The sequence below is a fragment of the Macaca thibetana genome, chromosome 5 (genome assembly GCF_024542745.1).
Source record: "Macaca thibetana thibetana isolate TM-01 chromosome 5, ASM2454274v1, whole genome shotgun sequence".
NCBI lineage: Eukaryota > Metazoa > Chordata > Mammalia > Primates > Cercopithecidae > Macaca > Macaca thibetana.
In genome coordinates this window covers 30841335-30863251 of record NC_065582.1, presented here as the reverse complement: position 1 = coordinate 30863251, position 21917 = coordinate 30841335, and the positions used below count along the sequence as shown (strand labels likewise).

The 21917-nt window shown below is 39.5% G+C and overlaps 2 protein-coding genes across 3 annotated transcripts in view; one reads left to right on the top strand and one right to left on the bottom strand.

The window, feature by feature from the left end:
• Positions 1-21917, top strand: part of RAPGEF2 (Rap guanine nucleotide exchange factor 2) — a 487682-nt gene that overhangs the window by 103730 nt on the left and 362035 nt on the right. The window lies entirely within an intron of this gene.
• C5H4orf45 (chromosome 5 C4orf45 homolog) overlaps positions 1-21917 on the bottom strand; it is a 132464-nt gene that overhangs the window by 75291 nt on the left and 35256 nt on the right. The window contains exons 2-4 of one of the 2 annotated variants that reach the window (XM_050790943.1): positions 18492-18604; positions 7294-7406; positions 3548-3780 (exon numbers count right to left, since the gene is read on the bottom strand). In XM_050790943.1, the coding sequence (XP_050646900.1) occupies positions 3548-3780; positions 7294-7345 (285 nt within the window). In that variant the 5' untranslated portion in view covers positions 7346-7406; positions 18492-18604. The remainder of the gene's footprint in view (positions 1-3547; positions 3781-7293; positions 7407-18491; positions 18605-21917) is intronic. The other variant, XM_050790942.1, reaches the window with a different exon arrangement.

Below are 21917 nucleotides of genomic sequence, written 5' to 3'. Positions count from 1 at the left end.
ACTAAACATTAAAAAATCCAGAAGAGAAACTCAATCTTGCGATTTTTACTGTGACCTCCACAACGTGGGGGAAGCTTTTCAGGTGTCACTCAGCATGGAAGTTATTATCTTCCTGCAAAAAGCCAGATGATCTGCAGAACCCCTCCCAGTGCCCCAAATAGGAGAGACCATTCCCCGGTAGGAGGCAGCGGCTCCAGGCATTTTACCAAGACTCTATTGGAGGTGCCTGAGCGTCCTTAACCACCAGTCTTATATAAACCTGGAGCAGTAAATTAGGCAGAGCAGCTGTTAGAGCTATAAAAATCCAGGAGATGAAAGTTTTGCTTAAAATCCAAGCTCTGAGCAATTGCCATGAGAGACACTGAGGAGTCTCTGCAGTTAGACTAAAACAGGAAGTGACCATTTTGATTTGGATTATTATGGGACAAGGAAAAGCAAGAGATATGGAAAGGGTCTATAGACAGATAAAGTGGAGAATGAATAGGAAGTGGATTGGGGCATTTCTCAAAGTGACACTACACTGAGAGCTTTACTAGTTCCCTTGTGAGGAGGGCCCTGGGTTAATGCCACCACTCTTGTATAGTCTTTGTAATTAGGAGTATGTTTGAATGCATGGAGTGTATGTGTATGTATCGGCTCAAGTGTCAATTCATGCACCACGTCTGGTTTTTTAGAAGTAGCTGCCTGAAGCCCAGGGTCAATAAGGAATCAAAGTCTGAGTCTACACTCCAAAAATGATACTGTGAGCTGGGCACGGTGGCTCACACCTGTAATCCCAGCACATTGGGAGGCCGAGGCAAGAGGATCACTTGAGCTCAGGAGTTTGAGACCAGCCCGGGCAACATAAACCTTGTCTCTACTAAAAAGAAAAAAGTTAATTATCTGGGTGTGGTGGCATGTGCCTGTAGTCTCAGCTACTCAGAAGGCTGAGGTAGGAGGACTGTGTGAGCCCAGGAGATGGAGGCTGCAGTGAGGGGGAGCATGCCACTGTACTCCAGCTTGGGTGACACAGTGAGACTTTGTCTCAAAAAAAAAAAAAAAAAAAAAAAAGATTTTGATCTGCCTTGGATGGAAAGAGAGAGGTATGCCTTAGATGCAGAGGGGGAGATGAGTAGACCCAGTGACAAGACCTAGATCTTAACTGTTAAGGAAATTATAGATGCTTCAATTTCAATGCTGGTATGTGTGGTCATTCTCAGTGAGTCTTTTTCCCCCCATTATAAAGCTCTAAGTCCAAGGAGCTTTAAGGTATTGTTCAAGATTGTTATCTGAGACAGCTAGACCCTTGAAAACAATTACTATTAAAATACCGGGGCTAAGAAAGTACACAGATGACAAGCAACATCCCTTATAGTATATTCCAAGCAGTTTCTGAGCATGCCACAGCTGGGGAAGAAAATCACTGTGTGGCTCACAATCTCAGAGACAAAGAGGACCCCATTACCCAGCAGGGCAGTGATTAAAAGCAATCCATGAAATACTAACTAAAGATACAGAATAAATACATTCCTGGAAGGCTAACTCGTGGCTATTATCTCTTTTGGATTCCCAGCTTGCTTTGAAGACCAAGGAATGCTTGATTGCAGTTCATTTGAGCAGAAAAATGGGTTCTTCAGTTAAAGATAAAGAAGGAAGAGAGGCTATACACACTCAAGATGGTCTGACAGATTGAGGGCTGTGTCTGAGAGCAGGGCATCATCACCCAAGGAGAAACACCAAGACAACAAAATTTCTGGACTTTATTCAAACCAGCTGCCTTGCTTTGGGGCTGGACTCTTCTTGCTCGTGGCTAGTTTGATATTTAATCAAATTTTGGATTTTCATTTTTATTGCCTAGTGGAATAGGACACAGTTTAAGAACCTAAGCATTCATTACACTCGGCTTGTCACACACTCAGAATCTGGTCTCCTTTGGAATATACTATAAGAGACATTGCTTATCAGTGCATTTTCTTGGCCCTGGCATTTAAACATATTACATTAAATATTATACTAAATTTAATGAATTACATGAAATACAATCACAACAGTACTAATAGCTAAAATCTGGATGTCAGCCTGGTGCCAGGATCGCGCCCAGTGCATTCGTTGGGTTCTCATATTTAGTCCTCACAACATAACAATATGAAGCGCATATAGGGCTTGATAGATGCTAGTTACTGCTTCTAGTGCTTTCCTAATATTCATTTATACACTGTTTACAACAGCCCATTATCTGAGCAAAGACAGTGCAAAGGCCTGCCTAGAAAAAAATATTCTAGAACTAAGATTTCATAATGAAGACACTGACGCACAGAGGCAAATGAACTTAACCAAGGCCACACACAGCTAGTAGGTGGCAGAACTAGGATAGAAATTTAGATGATCCTGTGAAGTGGGCCTCTGAATACTGCCATGTAGAAGAGGCACAAACAAAGATGCAGAGAGGTGAACTGATTTGCCCAAGGTCACAGAGCTAGATCTAAATCAGAGTGTAACCTCAAAGACTGTGCTCCCATCCACCCTCCTGAACTGCCACAGTTTGGGCCAGAAAAAGGTTTTTCTGGCCGGGTGTGGTGGCTCACGCCTATAACCCCAGCACTTTGGGAGGCCGATGCAGATGGATCACCTGAGATCAGGAGTTCAAAACCAGCCTGGCCAACATGGCAAAAACCCATCTCTACTAAAAATACAAAAATTAGCTGAGTGTAATGGCATGTGCCTTTAGTCCCAGCTACTTGGGAGGCTGAGGCAGGAGAATCGTTTGAACCCGGGAGGTGGGGGTTACAGTGAGTCAAGATCGTGCCACTGCACTCCAGCCTGGGCGACAGAGTGAGACCCTGTCTCAAAAAAAAAATTAAAAAATAATAAATGGTTTTTCCTTTTGTTAACTTTTACCAGATGAAACTTAAGAATTTGAGGAAATACAGTTATTGCATGACTGATACATTCAATTTTCAAACAATGCACAGGCCTGCCTGGAAAAAAATATCCAGATTCTCAGATTTTACTTCTAAAACCACTTGTGCACTCTTCTGTTTCAGAGGAGACACCATGATCGCATGCCTATGTCTACATAACCAAAAGGAAATAAGACAAGGTTTCTAAAACCCTCTGACAACATACCCTGAATTATTAATACTGGATACGAAGGCATTATCAGTACAGTGAATCTTAAAGATCTGAGACGCATGTGTTAGGTTTGTGGATTATGCCCAGCACAGGCTTCTTTCTTTGCACCACCCACGCATGAAGCAGTGCTAGGATGGGGGAAGAGTGTGTGCCAGTGCCTCAGCCTGAATGTGAATCAGAATGCATGCCAAAGCCAAACACAAACGCTTTTGCATTATCCATGGCTTCGTTTTCCTCATACCCTTCCCCTGGTGTATTAAACGGGCTCCAGGAGTGGAGCACATGCATTTATTCACACATGTCTTTCTGCAAAACTCGAACCTCTTTATGTCTCAATGAGAAATCAAGCACCCGACATTTCCTTTAGAAGCAAATTCATAAAGAATTCAAGTTAGAAAACAGCACACTATGAAAAGCATAAATTTAAGAGCAATACCTTGATATGGAAGCCACTCTCCAGTCTTGATTTGTTGATAAAATTATACTGTGGTACTCCCCAACCAATTTCACCAACGTACTCATGTTTATATTTTGCTGGCAAGCTTCTATTTGAGGCAGGCCTCCATAAATATCTGAGATCTCCAGTTTTTTCTAACGCCGGATGCTGTTCTCCTACATAGCAGGTGTGCTGATGAATTTTGGGTAAATAATCCTTTATGTAGTCTGGACCTTTAAAAGACAAAAAGTACTTAAAATTGCTCCACACTTTATTCTAAGATACTTTTGTTAATGTAACCATTGAAATACTAATAGCCAATAATTATATGGCACTTACTATGCTCTAGGTTCTATTATAAGCCTTTTAGACATGTTAATTCTTATTAATACTTATTTATAATTAATAATTCTTATTAATGCTTATTAGTAACCAAATGAGACTGGTAGAATTTTTTTTCTCCAGTTTATGTATGGGGAAAATGAAAGATTGGTTACTTGTCCAGAATTATAGCTAACAAGGTCTTTGTACCCAGACAGGCTGATGCAAAGGTTGGGCTCTTAATTGACCCATTAAACTGCTTTGTATATAATCAACTTAACATAGACATGGGCTGGATGTGGTGGTTTATGCCTGTAATCCCAGCACTTTGGGAGGCCAAGGTGGGTGGATCGCTTGAACTCAGGAATCTGAGACCAGCCTGGATAACTAGTGAGACCCTGTCTCTACAAAAAATAAAAATTAGCCATGCATGGTGGCACACACCTGTGGTCCCAGCTATTTGAGAGATGGAGGTGAGAGGATTGCTTAAGCCCAGGAGGTGGAGGCTGCAGTGAGCTATGACTGTGCCACTGTACTTCAGCTTGGGCAATAGAGCAAGACCCCCTCAAAAAAAAAAAAAAAAAAAAAAGACATGATATATTCTAAAATTTCTCACATGCCATATTTGCAGGATGTAGGCCTTCAGATATTGAGGTGTTTTATCTATTGTAGATAAAAACCTGAAATGAGTATTAGAATACTCCCCAAATGTATTAGCAAAAAATTGAAAAATGGAGAAAATTGTTAGATGAGGGTAAGCGTATAACATTACCAAAGGCAGAAGTATTTGCATTTTAAAAGTAAAACAATGAACAAAAAAATAATCAATGAATTATAGAAATAGGTGAAAAAAGCAGAAATAAGAGAAGGTCTGGGAAAAGATTAAATTTTTTTACTATAAGTTCTGGGGTACATGTGCAGAACGTGCAGATTTGTTACATAGGTATACACGTGCCATGGTGGTTTGCTGCACCCATCAGCCCATCATCTACATTAAGTATTTATCCTAATGCTATCCCTCCCCTAGCCCCCCACCCCCTGACAGGCCCCCGTGTGTGATGTTCCCCTCCCTGTGCCCATATGTTCTCACTGTTCAACTCCCACTTATGAGGGAGGACATGAGGTGTTTGGTTTTCTGTTCCTCAGTCACTTTGCTGAGAATGACGGTTTCCAGCTTCATTCATATCCCTCCAAAGGACATGAACTCATTCTTTTTCATGGCTGCATAGTTATTCCATGGTATATATGTGCCACAATTTCTTTATCCAGTCTAACATTGATGGACATTTGGGTTGGTTCCAAGTCTTCGCTACTGTGAATAGTGCTGCAGTAAACATATGTGTGCTTGACACATGTTTGTCTTTGACAAACCTTACAAAACTAATGGGGAAAGGATTCCCTACTTAATAAATTGTGTTGGAAAAACTGGCTAGCCATATGCAGAAAACTGAAATTGAACCCCTTCCTTACCCCTTATACAAAAATTAACTCAAGATGGACTAAAGACTTAAATGTAAGACCCAAAACCATAAAACCCCTAGAAGAAAACCTAGGCAATACCATTCAGGACATAGGCATGGGCAAAGATTTCATGACTAAAACACCAAAAGCAATGGCAACGAAAGCCAAAATTGATAAATGGGATCTAATTAAACTAAATAGCTTCTGCACAGCAAAAGAAACTATCATCAGAGTGAACAGGCAACCTACAGAATGGGAGAAAATTATGTTTTCTATCCATCTGACAAAGGACTAATATCCAGAATCTACAAAGAACTTAAATTTACAAGAAAAACACACCTTATCAAAAAGTGGGTGAAGGATATGAACAGGCACTTCTCCCAGACATTTATGCAGCCAACAAACATGAAAAAAAGTTCGTTATCACTGGTCATTAGAGAAATGCAAATCAAAACCACAGTGAGATACCATCTCACCCCAGTTAGAATGGCAATCATTAAAAAGTCAGGAAACAACAGATGCTGGAGAGGATGTGGAGAAATAGGAATGCTTTTATACTGTTGACGGGAGTGTAAATTAGTTCAACTATTGTGGAAGACAGCGTGGTGATTCCTCAAGGATCTAGAACCAGAAATACCATTTGACTCAGCAATCCCATCACTGGGTATATACCCAAAGGATTATAAATCATTCTACTATAAAGACACATGCACACGTATGTTTATTGTGGCACTATTGTGAACAGTGAATAGTGAATGCTGACTTGGAACCAACCCAAATGCCCATCAGTGAAAGACTGGATAAATGTGCCACATATACACCATGGAATACTACCCAGCCATAAAAAAGATGAGGTCATGTTCTTTGCAGGGACATGGATGAAGCTGAAAATCATCATCCTCAGCAAACTAACACAAGAATAGAAAACCAAACACTGCATGTTCTCACTCATAAGTGGGAGTTGAACAATGAGAACACATGGACATAGGCAGGGGAATATCATACATTGGGTCCTGTTGTGGGGTGAGGGGCTAGGAGAGGGATAGCATTAGGAGAAATACATAATGTAGATGATGGGCTGATGGGTGCAGCAAACCACCATGGCACATGTAAACAAACCTGCATGTTCTGCACATGTACCCCAGAACTTAAAAGATAATAAAAACCTTTTGCAGCTAGCTCAAATAAATGCGTTTTTTAAAAAGAGATAGGGTCTTGCTATGTTGCCCAGGCTGAAGTGCAGTGGCTATTCACAGGTACAATAATAATGCTCTAAAGACTTGAACTCCTGGGCTCAAATGATTCTCCTGCCTCAGCCTCCCAAGTAGCTGGGACTACGGCACATGCCACCAAGCCCTGCTAAAACTGGTAAAGTTAATCATGTGAATGTGAAAGACCTAAGACTTTCTGTAAGAAATGGTGCTTACTGATGAAAGATAAGACAATGAAGCTACTGGCCCAGGAAGAAGTTCAAAAACCCCATAGCCAAAATGAGTGTAGACATGTATGGGCAGACTGGGGACAGAAAGAAGGAACTTCATTGCTTTTCCAAAAGTTAACCAAAGACCTTGGAGAGAGAATCTGTGTTGTGGTGACACTGCCTCAGTCCTTTCTGGCTCCTGTGGCTCCTTTCATCTTGCTCTTAAATCAGGGAGCTCAGTATTTGCAGAAAGTGCAAGGTGGGCAAGGGCTTTGATCCACTGCCCCTGACGCGTGGACCAGGTACTCTTGATAGGATGGTAAACGTGTAACAAGACTGTGCTCAGAAAACGAATCTCAGCTTTCCAAGGAAGCCGAAAATGTGAGGGTTTTTCCAGAAACAATTTTAGCAGGTGTTTTCACAGCTTCCTAATCACCATCACTCCCCAAGAAAATTGAGTATTCACTGAGTGGCTAATTTCCCCTGATGAATACATCGTGGCTTCAGTTTTATTTGCTTCAGGTTTTCACTTAGATAGACCTACCTTGATAAAGCACAGAATCGTCAGAGCATGAAAACCTGTTTTCTCTCTCCATATGACAGGTGTTGAGGTCTCATTTGCAAAACTCTGTCATAAGGAACTTTTTGCAATCTCTTCTAAACAGTGAAATATGGAAGAACTGTGTTAGTCTTTTTGGAATTGCAGTGTATGTTTAAGCCAGTTTTTAAATTTTATTTTACTCTGAGGTGTACCCTTCAGAAGATACTTTTTTCCCTTTTCAGAAACAGGACCTTGCTTCACCCAGGCTGAAGTAAAGTGATGCAATACCAGCTCACTGCAGCCTGGACCACCTGGGCTCCAGGGATCCTCCTGACTCAGCCTCTCGGGTAGCTAGGACTACAGGTGCAGGCCATCACATTTGGCTAATTATTATTATTTTTATTTGTAGACATGGAGTCTTATTGCCCAAGCTGGTCTCAAACTCCTGGCCTCAAGTGAACCTCCTGCCTTGGCCTTCCAAAGTGCTGAGATTACCGACATGAGCCACTGTGCCCAGACTCAGACCAGTGTTTTCCCAAATACGTCATCCAATGCTGCTCGCATGAGTGCACCATGAAGGTGGTGGTGTGTGTGGGAGGGATCTCTACAGTCAAATGCACTTGGGAACACTGCTTGCTACATTTGCCTTGTAGATATTCACAGCATATGAAAGTATATTCAGAGTTCCGATAAGACTTATATGGTAAATAAACTATTTACAGTTACATAGCCCAGTGTTTCCCAAACTGATTTCAACATAGATGGTTTTTCCCTACTGGGTCACTTATATGCATCCTACTGTAAATGTGAGAGTAGATATTTATCTGTCGTTAGTTCCTTAGTTGCTCTGTGGACTGTAGTAAGTTTTTGAAAAAAGCTATTACTTGCCAGCTGTCTTGGTTTGCGCTGCTATAACAAAATACCCGAGACTAAGTAACTTGTAAAGAACAGAAATTTGTTTTCATACAGTTATGAAGGCTGGGAGTCCAAGATCAAGGTGCTGGCAGGTCATGTGACAAAGGCTGCTGTCTGCTTCGAAGATGGTGCGTCGTTGCTGCATCCTCTGGAGGGGAGGAACACCAGGTCCCGACAGGGCAGCGGGTGGAAGGACAAGCAAGCTGGAGGCTTCCTGAAGCCTTCTTTATAAAGGCTTTAATCTCATTCATGAGGGAGGAGCCCTCATGACCTAATCATCTCTTAAAGGCCCCACCTCTTACTCCTATCACATCGGCCGTTAAATTTCAACACCTGAATTTGGGGAGGTGTGCACACTGAAACCATAGCACGAGTTGAGTCAAAAGCACTTCGTTTTAGAAGGTGTGGTGAAAAGCGTACATGCTTCGCAATCCAAGTATGTGTGTTTGTGTGTGTGTGTGCGTGTCCCGTCAGTCCAACAAACTTCATCTTTTGCCAACACTTGAAGAAAGGGCTGGGCATGGTGTGTCAGGCACCATGGAAGGCTAAGAAGGGAGGATCACTGGAGTGTAGGACTCCTAATTTTAAATTAGCCAGTTGCCTGTGGCATGCCCGGGTAGTCCCAGCTCCTCAGGAGGCTCATCTGAGCCCAGAAGTTTGAGGTAGCAGTGAGCTATGATCATGCCACCACTCCAGCCTGGGCAACAGGGTGAGATCCTGTCTCTAAAAAAAGAAAAAAAAGAAAGAAAAGTACCGAACTACAATGTGTGTTAATAAAGTAGGGGAAAATTCCATCCCTGAAGCAAATGTCTCTCTCTCACCTCTTCTCTCCAGGTTTGTTTTGTTTTGTTTTGTTTTGTTTTTTGCTATTACTGGGATTCTCTGCAGTTTCATTGTCTCATTTAGTTCATTCATTTCTCTTTCACTGATTTATTCATTTATTCAACACGTACTTAGGAACAGCTACTACATGTCAGGCACTGTTCTGAGTGCTTGGAATATAGCAGTGAAAAAAACAAAGGCCGTTGCCTTTATGAAACTGGCATTCTTTGAGAGGCAGGTGCTAGAAATAAACAATTCTTCATCATCTGGATTATCACCACAGCCTCCTTAACTAGTCTTGGCTCTAGTTTCTCTCCTTTCTAATCCATCTTCTATACAGCTGTCAAGAGTGATTTAAAACTCAGATAACATTAAACACTTCCTTTCCTTAAAAACATGAAATAATTTTCTCCAGCGCTTGGGAATTTATTTACATTCAGATTTCTCAGGATTGCAGAATAGTGTCTTCTTAATCAGACCATAATACCTTCCATAACCTTTTCTCATTGTTAAACCAAACCCTACAAGGCTTATTGCAAATGCTTCCATCTATGGAGAACATATCTAATCCCCTCAAGTCAAAATTAAACACTCAGCACAATGTAGTATGGTAGCTTCATTGAATTTCACTTCTTCTTTTCTATATCAAATTTACTGGATCTTCCTCATTTGTAAGCTCTTGAAGGATAAGAGTTGTATCTTATTTATCTCTGTTAATTCTTAATGGGCAGCACTGTGCTTTGAACATAGGAGATCCACAAAAGAAATGCATGTTGAATAAATAAGTGAATTGTTGATTGAACACATGAATTAAAGAGTTCCATTATAAGACTGAAGATATATAAAGTCACATTGGGTGAGAGGCAATCACTTCTTTAAATTTCCAACAAGCCACTTAATTTCTAGAACTGCCTTAAAACCCTCCTATTCTGGGATTTATGTTAAGATACTTAAGTGTAAGGTCAAAGGAAGAATTGCTTTTCACTACATTTATTTTTAAGACTTAGAGATAGAAGGATGAGAGCTCACAGGAATATTATTTCATTTGATAATATTGCCTCATGAGGTCAGTCCTCAATTTCAGTGACCAGATGGAAACCCATCAAAGAAATAAATCAAAAGGAATCAAGTGGACCGTGGAAATGAGTGTTTCAATAAGTATATTTGATAATCTGTTGACACCATAGGCATAATTTGCCCCTTGAAGATGTGCAGTGCAGAACAGCTGGGCTTGTCAGGGGAATCAAGCTAAAGTAAAGGCCAGAGGACGGTGGTGGGATTCAAACCTATGAAATGAACTCTAATGGGCACGTCTGACATGTGCACATAGGGGGAAGAAAAAAGGAGATACTGCTAGAGATTAATTACTACAACTGCTAATGTGAATAGGCTCTCCAATTCTGACATTTACCACAGAACGGACTCATGGCCTGGAAAATGTTTAAATGCTGCATTTCAATTCAGTTGGTACAGTTATGCAATGGGTCTAACCATTGAAAGAACTGAAAGGCTCGGTTTGTCAAATTTCTGAATGAGCTGAATAAACAGCAGGCAAAAGCATCCTTGCTACATACCTTAGTTCTATTCTCAAATGATGAACTTTCTCATTTTTTTCATTTTTCTTTTTAATAGAGACAGGGTCTTGCTGTGTTGCCCAGGGTGATCTTGAATTCCTGGCCTCAAGTGATCCTCCTACTCTGGACACCCAAAGTGTGGGGATTACAGGCATGAGCCCCTGTGCCTGGACTTCATTATTATTCTTTTTATTTTTTGTAGTCAAACTTTCCTGTGGACAACCTGAAAGCATTAGGGGCAGTGGTTACTAATCAAACTGCTTCCAATAATAAACTCTTGGGATTATTGTGTCAATTAGGTAACTGATATAATTATGCCTCAAATTATAAATTGGAATTCAGTCACAAAGAATTAGAGAATTCACCTGATACTTATGCATAGTTTAACTGATGGCTTAAATAATATATTTGGCACCTTACCATGTGCCCAATACTGGCTCAGTGGGAACAAAGGTCATTATGACATGGCATCTGTTTTTCTGGTCTCCCATACAATCTAAAGACCATGCTCACCTCCTTTAGAAAACATTTGCTGAGCAGGGCGTGGTGGCTCACGCCTGTAATCCCAGCATTTTGGGATGCCAAGGCAGGTGGATCATGAGGTCAACAGATCGAGACCATCTTGGTCTACATGGTGAAACCCTGTCTTTACTAAAAATACAAAAATTAGCTGGGTGTGGTGGCATGTGCCTATAGTCCCAGCTATTTGGGAGGCTGAGGCAGAAGAATCGTTTGAACCCGGGAGGTGGAGCTTGTAGTGTGCCGAGATCACACCACTGCGCTCCACCCTGGCAACAGAGTGAGACTCCATCTCAAAAAAAAAAAAAAGGAAAACATTTTCTATCCTTCATGGCAAACATTATTATTCACTGAAACTTTAAAGTACAATTTGATCTGTTTCATTTGTGTGCTGAGGTTTCCTAGCCGTTTCGTGAGTATGTGTCTTGTCTCTTTGCTTGACAGTTAACCCCTTATTAGTCCCTATTAGAGACTCACACTATGTCTCATTTGCTTTGGAACCTCTTTTGCATTCTGGACAGTGCAATGCACCAAGCCAATGCTTAGTAATATTTGCTGAAAGAATGACTGCTCGCTCATTAAATTTGCTGATGTAATCAAAAATGTAAAATTCCATAGTTTTCCTGTTTAGTAGAGAAAGAAGACAAAATAAAAAATTTTGTAAACATCCTTGGACTTTTAGTTGAAAAGTAAAACTGACCCTCTTGACAAAATTTTGCAACCAAGTGACTCTCCACATATTCATCTCTCCTGAAAGGAAAACCTAAGTATATAACAAATAAATTACGTTTTCTTTATTTTGGCTTGCAATTTTCCTAGCACAAATGTGCATGATACAGTCAATTTTATTATAAGAAACTCTCACTATTCACATAGATAGGCTCTAGATATTTCATGAAAAAAATCAGTAAGATTTGTATATATAGAACTAATAAAAATCCATTTGAGTGCTGTAAGTAATAGGAAATCCATTGCAAAATTGATTGAACAATAAAGGAAAATTATGTCCCATAATAAGATTTTCTGAGGCAGGAGGAAGAATCTGGGGTTGCTTTCTTCAGTAGCTCAATGATGTCTTCAGAATCACAGGCTTTTCCATCTGTGTGCACTGCACCCTCCCCTTACCTCAGGCAAATTCCCCTGGAGGTCCCTAGGAGGCTGTCACGGTTTCAGGTATCACAGGCAGATACAATGATGTTCAAGAGGGTGTGTGTATGTTCAATCAGTGGGGAAGCCCTTCCTAGAAAACCTCAGATAAATTCCTCTCTCATTTTATTCACCAGGATTGAGTCATTCGTCTCTTCCTAAACCAAGCACTGGCAAGGAAACTGGAATTTCGATGACTGGCTTGGATGATTCAGAATTTCATCCTGAGTCATGTGAGGTCAGGGTAGACACCCAAACAAAAAATGGAGGCTCTCTGGAAAGGGAGAAGAGTGTGCTGGCCTCTGGGTAATCAGTTACAAAGCAAAAAGGAAAACATTCCTCAGAGTAAACACACACAAACACACATACAGACACAAGGCAACTTTTTACTGCTGCTGTGCAGTTTACTTTTTAGACCACACAAAATTATTTGAAGTTACTTCTTTTCTCCTCTTTGGTCTTCATTTCTAGCTAAATCATAATTAGTTTGGTGTTTGTACTATCGTACTTGTGGATATGGCTTTTGTTTTGTTTTGTTTTGTTTTGAGATGAAGCTTCGCTCTTGTTGCCCAGGCTGGAGTGCAATGGCACAATCTCAGCTCATGGCAACCTCTGCTTCCTGGGCTCCAGCAATTCTCTTGCTTCAGCCTCCGAAGTAGCTGGGATTACAGGTATGCACCACCACGCCCAGCTAATTTTGTAATTTTAATAGAGACAGGGTTTCACTATGTTGGTCAGGCTGGTCTCAAGCTCCTGACCTCAGGTAATCTGCCCTCCTCAAAAGTGCTGGGATTACAGGTGTGAGCCACCACACCCAGCCAAGGATATGGGTTTATACTAAAGCAATACCAAGAAATGGAGGCAAGCCAGGGGCTCAGTCAGAAGCTATCCTCGCAAAATGCAAGGGAGAGGGCAATTATTGGTATTCCTCCATATTCAAGCTCTTTAATTGTTGTTATTGTTTAGAGACAGGGTCTCACTCTGTTGCCCTGGCTGGAGTGCAGTGGCACAATCCTGACTCACTGCAGCCTTGAACTCCTGGGCTCAAATAATTCTCCCACCTCAGCCTCCCAAGTAGTTGTGATTACAGGCATGGGCCTCCACACTTGGCTAATTTTTTAATTTTTTTGGTAGATATGGAGGACTTACTATATTACCCAGGCTGGTGTCAAACTCCTGGCCTCAAGTGATCCTCCCACATCGGCCTCCCAAAGTGCTGGGATTACTGACATGAGCCACTGTGCCTGGCCTCCATAATCAAACTCCTTGATCTAGAGCAGAAGTCAGCACATTTTTTTTTAAAGACCAGATACTAAATGTTTTAGGCCTACAGGTCATACATACAATCTCTATCACAACTCCTCAACCCTGTCACTGCAGTAGACAATATGTAAACCAGTAAGTGTGGCTGTGTTCTAATAAAACATAATTTATGGACACTGAAATTAGAATTTTATATAGTTTTTACGGGTTGGGATTTTTCTTTTAATTTTTTTCAACCACTTACAAAGTGAAAGCTCACTTTTAGCTGTATAAAAAAAGGTGGCAAGCCAGATTTGGCACGCAAGGCATGGTTTACTAAATCCTGATCTACAGCAGTTTTCATATTTGTCTTTTATCTTACACCTCCTTCTTGCATATTTTAGATATGAATGAAGCTTCTCTATTTATTAGACTTAATTGATTACATAACTGCAAAAATAAGTATTTCATTTAAACAGACTATTCTGTAGATTCATAAAAGAGCGTATTTTTATTTGTACAATAAGAGGTCCCAATGGAGAGTCTTGCTTGACTCTACATTGCCAGTGTCAGTTTGGCCCCATATCATTTCTGCCTTTGTGTTAATTGGTTTTCTCATTATTAGAGTTGTATAAATGACCAGTGAGAAGATGGGAATATAAAATAGATTTGCCAGCGCAGTAAAAAAATAGAAAAGTGGGGAAGACGGTAAATTATACAGATAGATTGGAAATAACATTAAGTAAGAATCGCCCTGGTTTTACCCACACTGGAAAGAGCTGAGAGGTATGCATTGCTGTTTTATTGCTCTGAGTAATGATGGTAATTATGATGTAATCCACAGAGCACAACCAACACTGGACTGGGTAGAAATAGTGCTCTCAGTCCTCCACTCTATAATAATATGGGTTGTAAAACGTATGTACCATTAAGGCCAGGCGTGGTGGCTCATGACTACTTTGGAAGGCCAAGACAGGAGGATCACTTGAGTCCTGGAGTTCAAGACCAGCCTGGGAAACATAGTGAGACCCTGTCTCTACAAAAAAATGTAAAAATTAACTGAGCGTGTGGCATCCACATGTGGTCCCAGCTACTTGAGAGGCTGAGGCTGGAGGATTGCTTGAGCCCAGGAGGTCAGGAATTTGAGCCTGCAGTGAGCCAAGATCGTGCCACTGCACTCTAGTCTGGGAGACAGAGTGAGACCCTGTCTTAAAAAAAAAAAAAAAAAAAAAAAAAGTACCATTGACTTAATACTAGCTTTGCTTCAAAAAGAGAAAATAAATTTACCACTTTAAATGTAGGCATTGATAGCAAAGAGCATCACAATTATAGACAAGTTAAATGTAATTTATGAAAATGACACTTTTAGCCTGGATGAAATGTGGCAATTCTCTAGATAAACAGTACATTAGGAAGGGCTTGTCTATTTCTCGATGGCAGTAAGTGACTTCAATTTAGGCCAGGGTAATTTAGACCAGTAAGTGGTATTTCTCAACCTTGTAAATACATAATAAAAGGAAAATAGCTAAAAGTATGCTGTAAGAAAAACATGTGAACCTGCTATCTGGATTATTGAGAAATATTTAATTGTGGAAAGCAAGTAAGCCATAATCAACAGATAGATAATCTTTACATTTTTTTGCTATCTCTTTTGTAAAACCTTTGCCCTTCTCTACTTTAAGACACCCAGGGAATTGGCTGTGCTTCCTGATCATTGAGAAGACAGAAATAAAGTGACTCCTTATTCATTCCAAAAACGGATTTCACTATGCTGCAGCACTTAGCTTGTAAAATGGATTTATAAACAGGTGAAATAGTAGGTGGGTAAAGCCACATGAGAGTAAAGATTTACAAATTAAATTTCTTTATCTGAATATTCTTACTTTGAGGATTTATTTTCCCATCCCTGTAAATAAACACTTTTTTTTTTAAATTTTTTTATTGTTTTAGAAACTACTTGGTATAATAGAGCACTTGAACAAGGAAAAATGGCAATTAAGATTTTGGTTTTGACCTTGCTGCCATTGGCATAGAGAACTTGGGAAAGTCATTTCATCTTCCTTGGTTAACTTCAATTTCTTTCTTTTTTTTTTTTTTAAGCCAGCTGTATTGAGATGTAATTGACATACAATAAATTGCACATATTTGAAGCATACATCTGTACATTTTTACATATATGTACACACATGAACAGGGTCGTCAGATTTAAAGTACAGAATTCCCAGTTAAATTTGGATTTCAGATAAACAATGAATCATTTTTAGTATAAGTATGTCCCAAACATTTGCATGGTACATACTTATACTAAAAAATTTATTCATCTGAAATTGAAATTTTACTGGCCACTCTATGTTTTTATTTGTGAAATCGAGCAGCTCTATCCATGGATTCTCACTACATTTAAGATGAAGAACATATCTGTCATTTTTCCCATACCTAGGCAATCACTTTTCTGCTTTCTGTTACTGTAGATTAGTTTACGGTTTCTAGAATTTGATCGAAATGGCATCAAATTGTACAGTAAGCACCCTCTTTTGTCTGGCTTCTTTTTTTTGTTTGTTTGTTTTTTTGAGAGGGAGTCTTGCTCGGTTGCCCAGGCTGGAGTGCAGTGGCGCAATCTCCGCTCACTGCAACCTCCGCCTCCTGGATTCAAACATTCTCCTGCCTCAGTCTCCCTAGTAGCTGAGATTACAGGTGCCGACCACCACACTCGGCTAGTTTTTGTATTTTTAGTAGAGATTTGGTTTCACCATGTTGGCCAGGCTGGTCTCAAACTCCTATCACCCAACTTGGCCTCCCAACTTGGCCTCCCAAAGTGCTGGGATTACAGGAGTGAGCCACCGGGCCCGGCTTGTCTGGCTTCTTACACTAAGCATAATTATTTTGAGATCATCCGAATTATAACATGTAACAATAGTTTATTCCTTTTAATTGCTGAGTAATATTCTATTGTACAGATATGTAACATTTACCTGTTGATGGACTTTGGGGTTCTTTTCAATTTGGGGCTGTATAAAAGTGCTATGAACATTTGTGTATAAACCTTTTTATGGACATTTGTTTTCATTTATCTTGGGTAAATAACTAGAAGTGCAATGGCTGGATCATATGGTAGATGTATAAATTTGTAAAGGAACTTCCAAATTGATTCAACAGTAGTTGTGTCATTTTTACATTCCCACTAGCAGTGTATGAGAGTTCTATTTTCTCCACATCTTTACCAACACTTGGTCTTCTTAATTGGTGCATTCTAATAGGTATGTAGTGATACCTCATTGCAGTTTTAATTTGCAATCTCCAATGACTAATCATGTAGAGGATCTTTTGCTTATTTGCTATCCATATATTTTCTTTAGTGAAGTGTTCAAATATTTTGCCCATTTCTTAATTGTCTCGTCTCCTTATTGAGAGTTAAGCTTTTTAAAAAACTTTTATTTTAGGTTTGGGGGTACATGTGCAAGTTTGTTATACAGGTAAACTCATGTCATGGGGGTTCGTTGTACAGATTATTTTGTCACCCAGGTACTAAGCCTAGTATCCAATAGTTACTTTTTCTGCTCCTCTCCCTCCTCCCATCCTCTACCCTCAAGTAGGCTGTTGTTCTCTTCCTTGTGTCGTGAGTTCTCATCATTTAGCTCCCATTTATAAGTGAGAACATGCAGTATTTGGTTTTCTATTCCTGCATTAGTTTGCTAAGGCTAATGGCCTCCAGTTCCATCCATGTTCCCACAAAAGACATGATCTCACTCTTTCTTATGGCTGTGTAGTATTCCATGTTGTATATGCACCATGTTTTCTTTATTCAATCTATCATTAATGGGCATTTAGGTTGATTCCATGTCTTTGCTATTGTGAGTGGTGCTGCAATGAACATTTGTGTGCACGTGTCTTTATGATATACTAATTTATATTCCACTGGTTTTATACCCAGTAATGGGATTGCTGCATCAAATTGCAGTTCTGTTTTTAGCTCTTTGAGGAAGTGCCACCCTGCTTTCCACAATGGTTGAACTAATTTACACTCCAACCAACAAGTGTTCCCTTTTCTCTGCAACCTTGCCAGCATCTGTTATTTTTTGGCTTTTTAATGATAGCGATTCTGACTGGTGTTACATAGTATCTTATTGTGGTTTTTATTTGCATTTCTCTAATGATCAGTGATATTGAGCTTTTTTTCATATGCTTCTTGGACACATGTATGTCTTCTTTAGAAAAGTATTCTTGTCACTTGCCCACTTTTTAATGGGGTTGTTTGGTTTTTTCTTGTAAATTTGTTTCTGTTCCTTATAGATGCTGGATATTAGACCAAGAGTATTTTATATGCTCTGAATACAAGTCCTTTATCAGATATGTACCTTGCAAATATTTTCTTCTAATCTGTGCTTATAGTTTCATTTTTGAAATTGTCTTGTGAAGAGCAGAAGTTTTTAATTTTGATAAAATTTACTTTATTAATTTATTATTTAATGGATCATGCCATAGGTGTTATACCTAAAAATTATTTTGTCAAAAAAAGTATTTTTTGTAGAGATGGGATCTCATTATGTGGCCCAGGTTGGTCTCAACTCCTGGCCTCAAGCATGAGCTACTGTGCCCAGTCTAAATAATCTTTGTCTAATCTAAGATCACAAAGATTTTCTCCTATGTTTTCTTTTAGAAGTTTTATAGTTTTAGGTTTATACATATAGGTCCGTGACCTGTTTCAAGTCCATTTTTGTATATAAGAAGAGATATGAAGTTCAATTATTTTTGTATATGTATATCCAGTTATTTTAGCACCATTTGTAAAAGACTATCGCTTTTCACTAAATTGCTTTTGCACCTTTGTTTTAATGATATATAACACTACACACACACACACACACACACACACACACACATGCATACACACACGCAGTGTTGTTAACTGGGTACCTACGTAAAATGCATTTCTTACTGTGACTGCAGTCAGAAAAGTTTGAAAGGCGGTGCTATGATGGTTACCTGAATTACTTTTTTCTCTCTCTCTGGTCTCCTAATCATTCTTGTCTATCACTTCCATATATTCAGTCCTTCCTGCTTCTTCAATTTCCACTGTTCCTCTGAAACGTCATTTTCTGTGGAAGCACATTTATGATCACCTCAGGAAACCATTGTTTTTGCTGTTCCTTCCATTTTTTTCCTCCCCCTCTGCCATACAGAGAAATGATAAAACATTTTATTTCTCCCTGCCAAGTTTATAACACTCTCTGTGTAATTCACCCTGTGACCTTTCATTCACTGTTTCTTGTGGTTTGCAATTGGTTTACAGCAAATCATTTCCTTTTTCATTTGTTTTGCTTTATTGGGAGACAGCATGATGTGGAGAAAAGAGAATGGGCCATACTCCAGCTAAACCCTATTTCATAATAGGCTCATAACCTTCTTCAAAACACCATCTCTCAGGCTCAGTTTCTTTATCTGAAAAATAAAACCACATCTAACAACCTCATTTATTTGTTGTAAGAATTAAGTAAGGTATTGTATGTAGCATATGTGAGGCATGTCTAAATCCTATACCGGGCACATAATAGATGCCCGATGATAGCTATTTTCACTATATTATGTACCTTCTAGCCACTTCTGTTATTTCTGTCACTTTCCCTCATGTCCGTTATCTTCTACTATGCTAATGTTATTGTAGGCTGTACAGTATGGCGCCTCCGATAATTAAAATCAGTGACCTGAACTACCCTTGTGTGAAATGTTTAATGATTGTACACAGGAAGTGTCATGGTGCCAAAGAGATGAAAGAGATCAGATTTCATTTCACTCTATAAAAGAAAGACATTTTTTCTTCCACAAAAGAGGGCTTTAAATCTCCTTCCCATTATCAAGGTAGACAGAAAAATACTCCTCTTTAAAGAGAACACAGCTACTAGAAATGCTAACCATTCAGCTAACACGGTCAGAAAGGCAGCTCAAACTACCATTCCCCAGGATGTAAAAGGCAAAAATAAGATTTTAGTGAAAAGATAGTGGTGCCCAAGATGGCCGAATAGGAACAGCTCCAGCCTCCAGCTCCCAGCGTGAGCGACACAGAAGACGGGTGATTTCTGCATTTTCAACTGAGGAGCTAAAAATCTTGAAAAAAGAATGGAAGAATGGATAACTAGAATAATCAATGCAGAGAAGGCCATAAACGAACTGACAGAGATAAAAACCATGACACGAGAACTACGTGACAAATGCACAAGCTTCAGTAATCGACTTGATCAACTGGAAGAAAGAGTATCAATGATTGAAGATCAATTGAATGAAATGAAGCGAGACGAGAAGTCTACAGAAAAAAAAGGAAAAAGAAATGAACAAACCCTCCAAGAAATATGGGATTATGTGAAAAGACCAAATCTACGTCTGATTGGCGTGCCTGAAACTGAGGGGGAAAGTGGAACCAAGTTGGAAAACACTTTTCAGGAGATCATCCAGGAGGACTTCCCCAACCTAGTAAGGCAGGCCAACATTCAAATTCAGGAAATACAAAGAACGCCACAAAGATATTCCTCAAGAAGAGCAACTCCAAGACACATACTTGTCAGATTCACCAAAGTTGAAATGAAGGAAAAAATGTTAAGGGCAGCCAGAGAGAAAGGTCAGGTTACACACAAAGGGAAGCCCATCAGACTAACAGCAGATCTCTCGGCAGAAACTCTACAAGCCAGAAGAGAGTGGGGGCCGATATTCAACATTCTTAAAGAAAAGAATTTTCAACCCAGAATTTCATATCCAGCCAAACTAAGTTTCAAGAGTGAAGGAGAAATAAAATCCTTTACAGACAAGAAAATGCTTAGAGATTTTGTCACCACCAGGCCTGCCCTATAAGAGATCCTGAAGGAAGCACTAAACATGGAAAGGAATAACCGGTACCAGCCATTGCAAAAACATGCCAAAATGTAAAGTCCATTGATGCTAGGAAGAAACTGCATCAACTAACGAGCAAAATAACCAGCTAATATCATAATGACAGGATCAAGTTCACACATAACAATATTAACTTTAAATGTAAATGGACTAAATGCTCCAATTAAAAGACACAGACTGGCAACTTGGATAAAGAGTCAAGACCCATCAGTTTGCACAGAGACCCATCTCTCATGCAGAGACACACATAGGCTCAAAATAAAGGGATGGAGGAAGATCTACCACGCAAATGGAAAACAAAAAAAAGCAGGGGTTGCAATACTAGTCTCTGATAAAACAAACTTTAAACCATCAAAGATCAAAAGAGACAAAGAAGGCCATTACATAATGGTCAAGAGATCAATTCATCAGGAAGAGCTAACTATCCTAAATATATATGCAGCCAATACAGGAGCACCCAGATTCATAAAGCAAGTCCTTAGAGACTTACAAAGAGACTTAGACTCCCACACAATAAATGGGAGACTTCAACACCCCACTGTCAACATTAGACAGATCAACGAGACAGAAAGTTAACAAGGATATCCAGGAATTGAACTCAACTCTGCACCAAGCGGACCTAATAGACATCTACAGAACTCTCCACCCCAAATCAACAGAATATACATTCTTCTCAGCACCACGTCGCACTTATTCCAAATTTGACCACATAGTTGGAAGTAAAGCACTCCTCAGCAAATGTACAAGAACAGAAATTATAACAAACTGTCTCTCCGACCACAGTGCAATCAAACTAGAACTCAGGACTAAGAAACTCAATCAAAACCACTCAACTACATGGAAACTGAACAACCTGCTCCTGAATGACTACTGGGTACATAACGAAATGAAGGCAGAAATAAATATGTCCTTTGAAACCAATGAGAACAAAGATACAACATACCAGAATCTCTGGGACACATTTAAAGCAGTGTGTAGAGGGAAATTTATAGCACTAAATGCCCATAAGAGAAAGCAGGAAAGATCTAAAATTGACACCCTAACATCACAAAAGAACTAGAGAAGCAAGAGCAAACACATTCAAAAGCTAGCAGAAGGTAAGAAATAACTAAGATCAGAGCAGAATTGAAGGAGATAGAGACATAAAAAACCCTCCAAAAAAAATCAATGAATCCAGGAGCTGGTTTTTTTGAAAAGATCAACAAAATTGATAGACTGCTAGCAAGACTAATAAAGAAGAAAAGAGAGAAGAATCAAATAGATGCAATAAAAAATGATAAAGGGGATATCACCACCAACCCCACAGAAATACAAACTACCATCAGAGAATACTATAAACACCTCTACGCAAATAAACTAGAAAACCTAAAAGAAATGGATAATTTCCTAGACACTTACACTCTCCCAAGACTAAACCAGGAAGAAGTTGAATCCCTGAATAGACCCACAACAGGCTCTGAAATTGAGGCAATAATTAATAGCCTACCAACGAAAAAAAGTCCAGGACCAGATGGATTCACAGCAGAATTC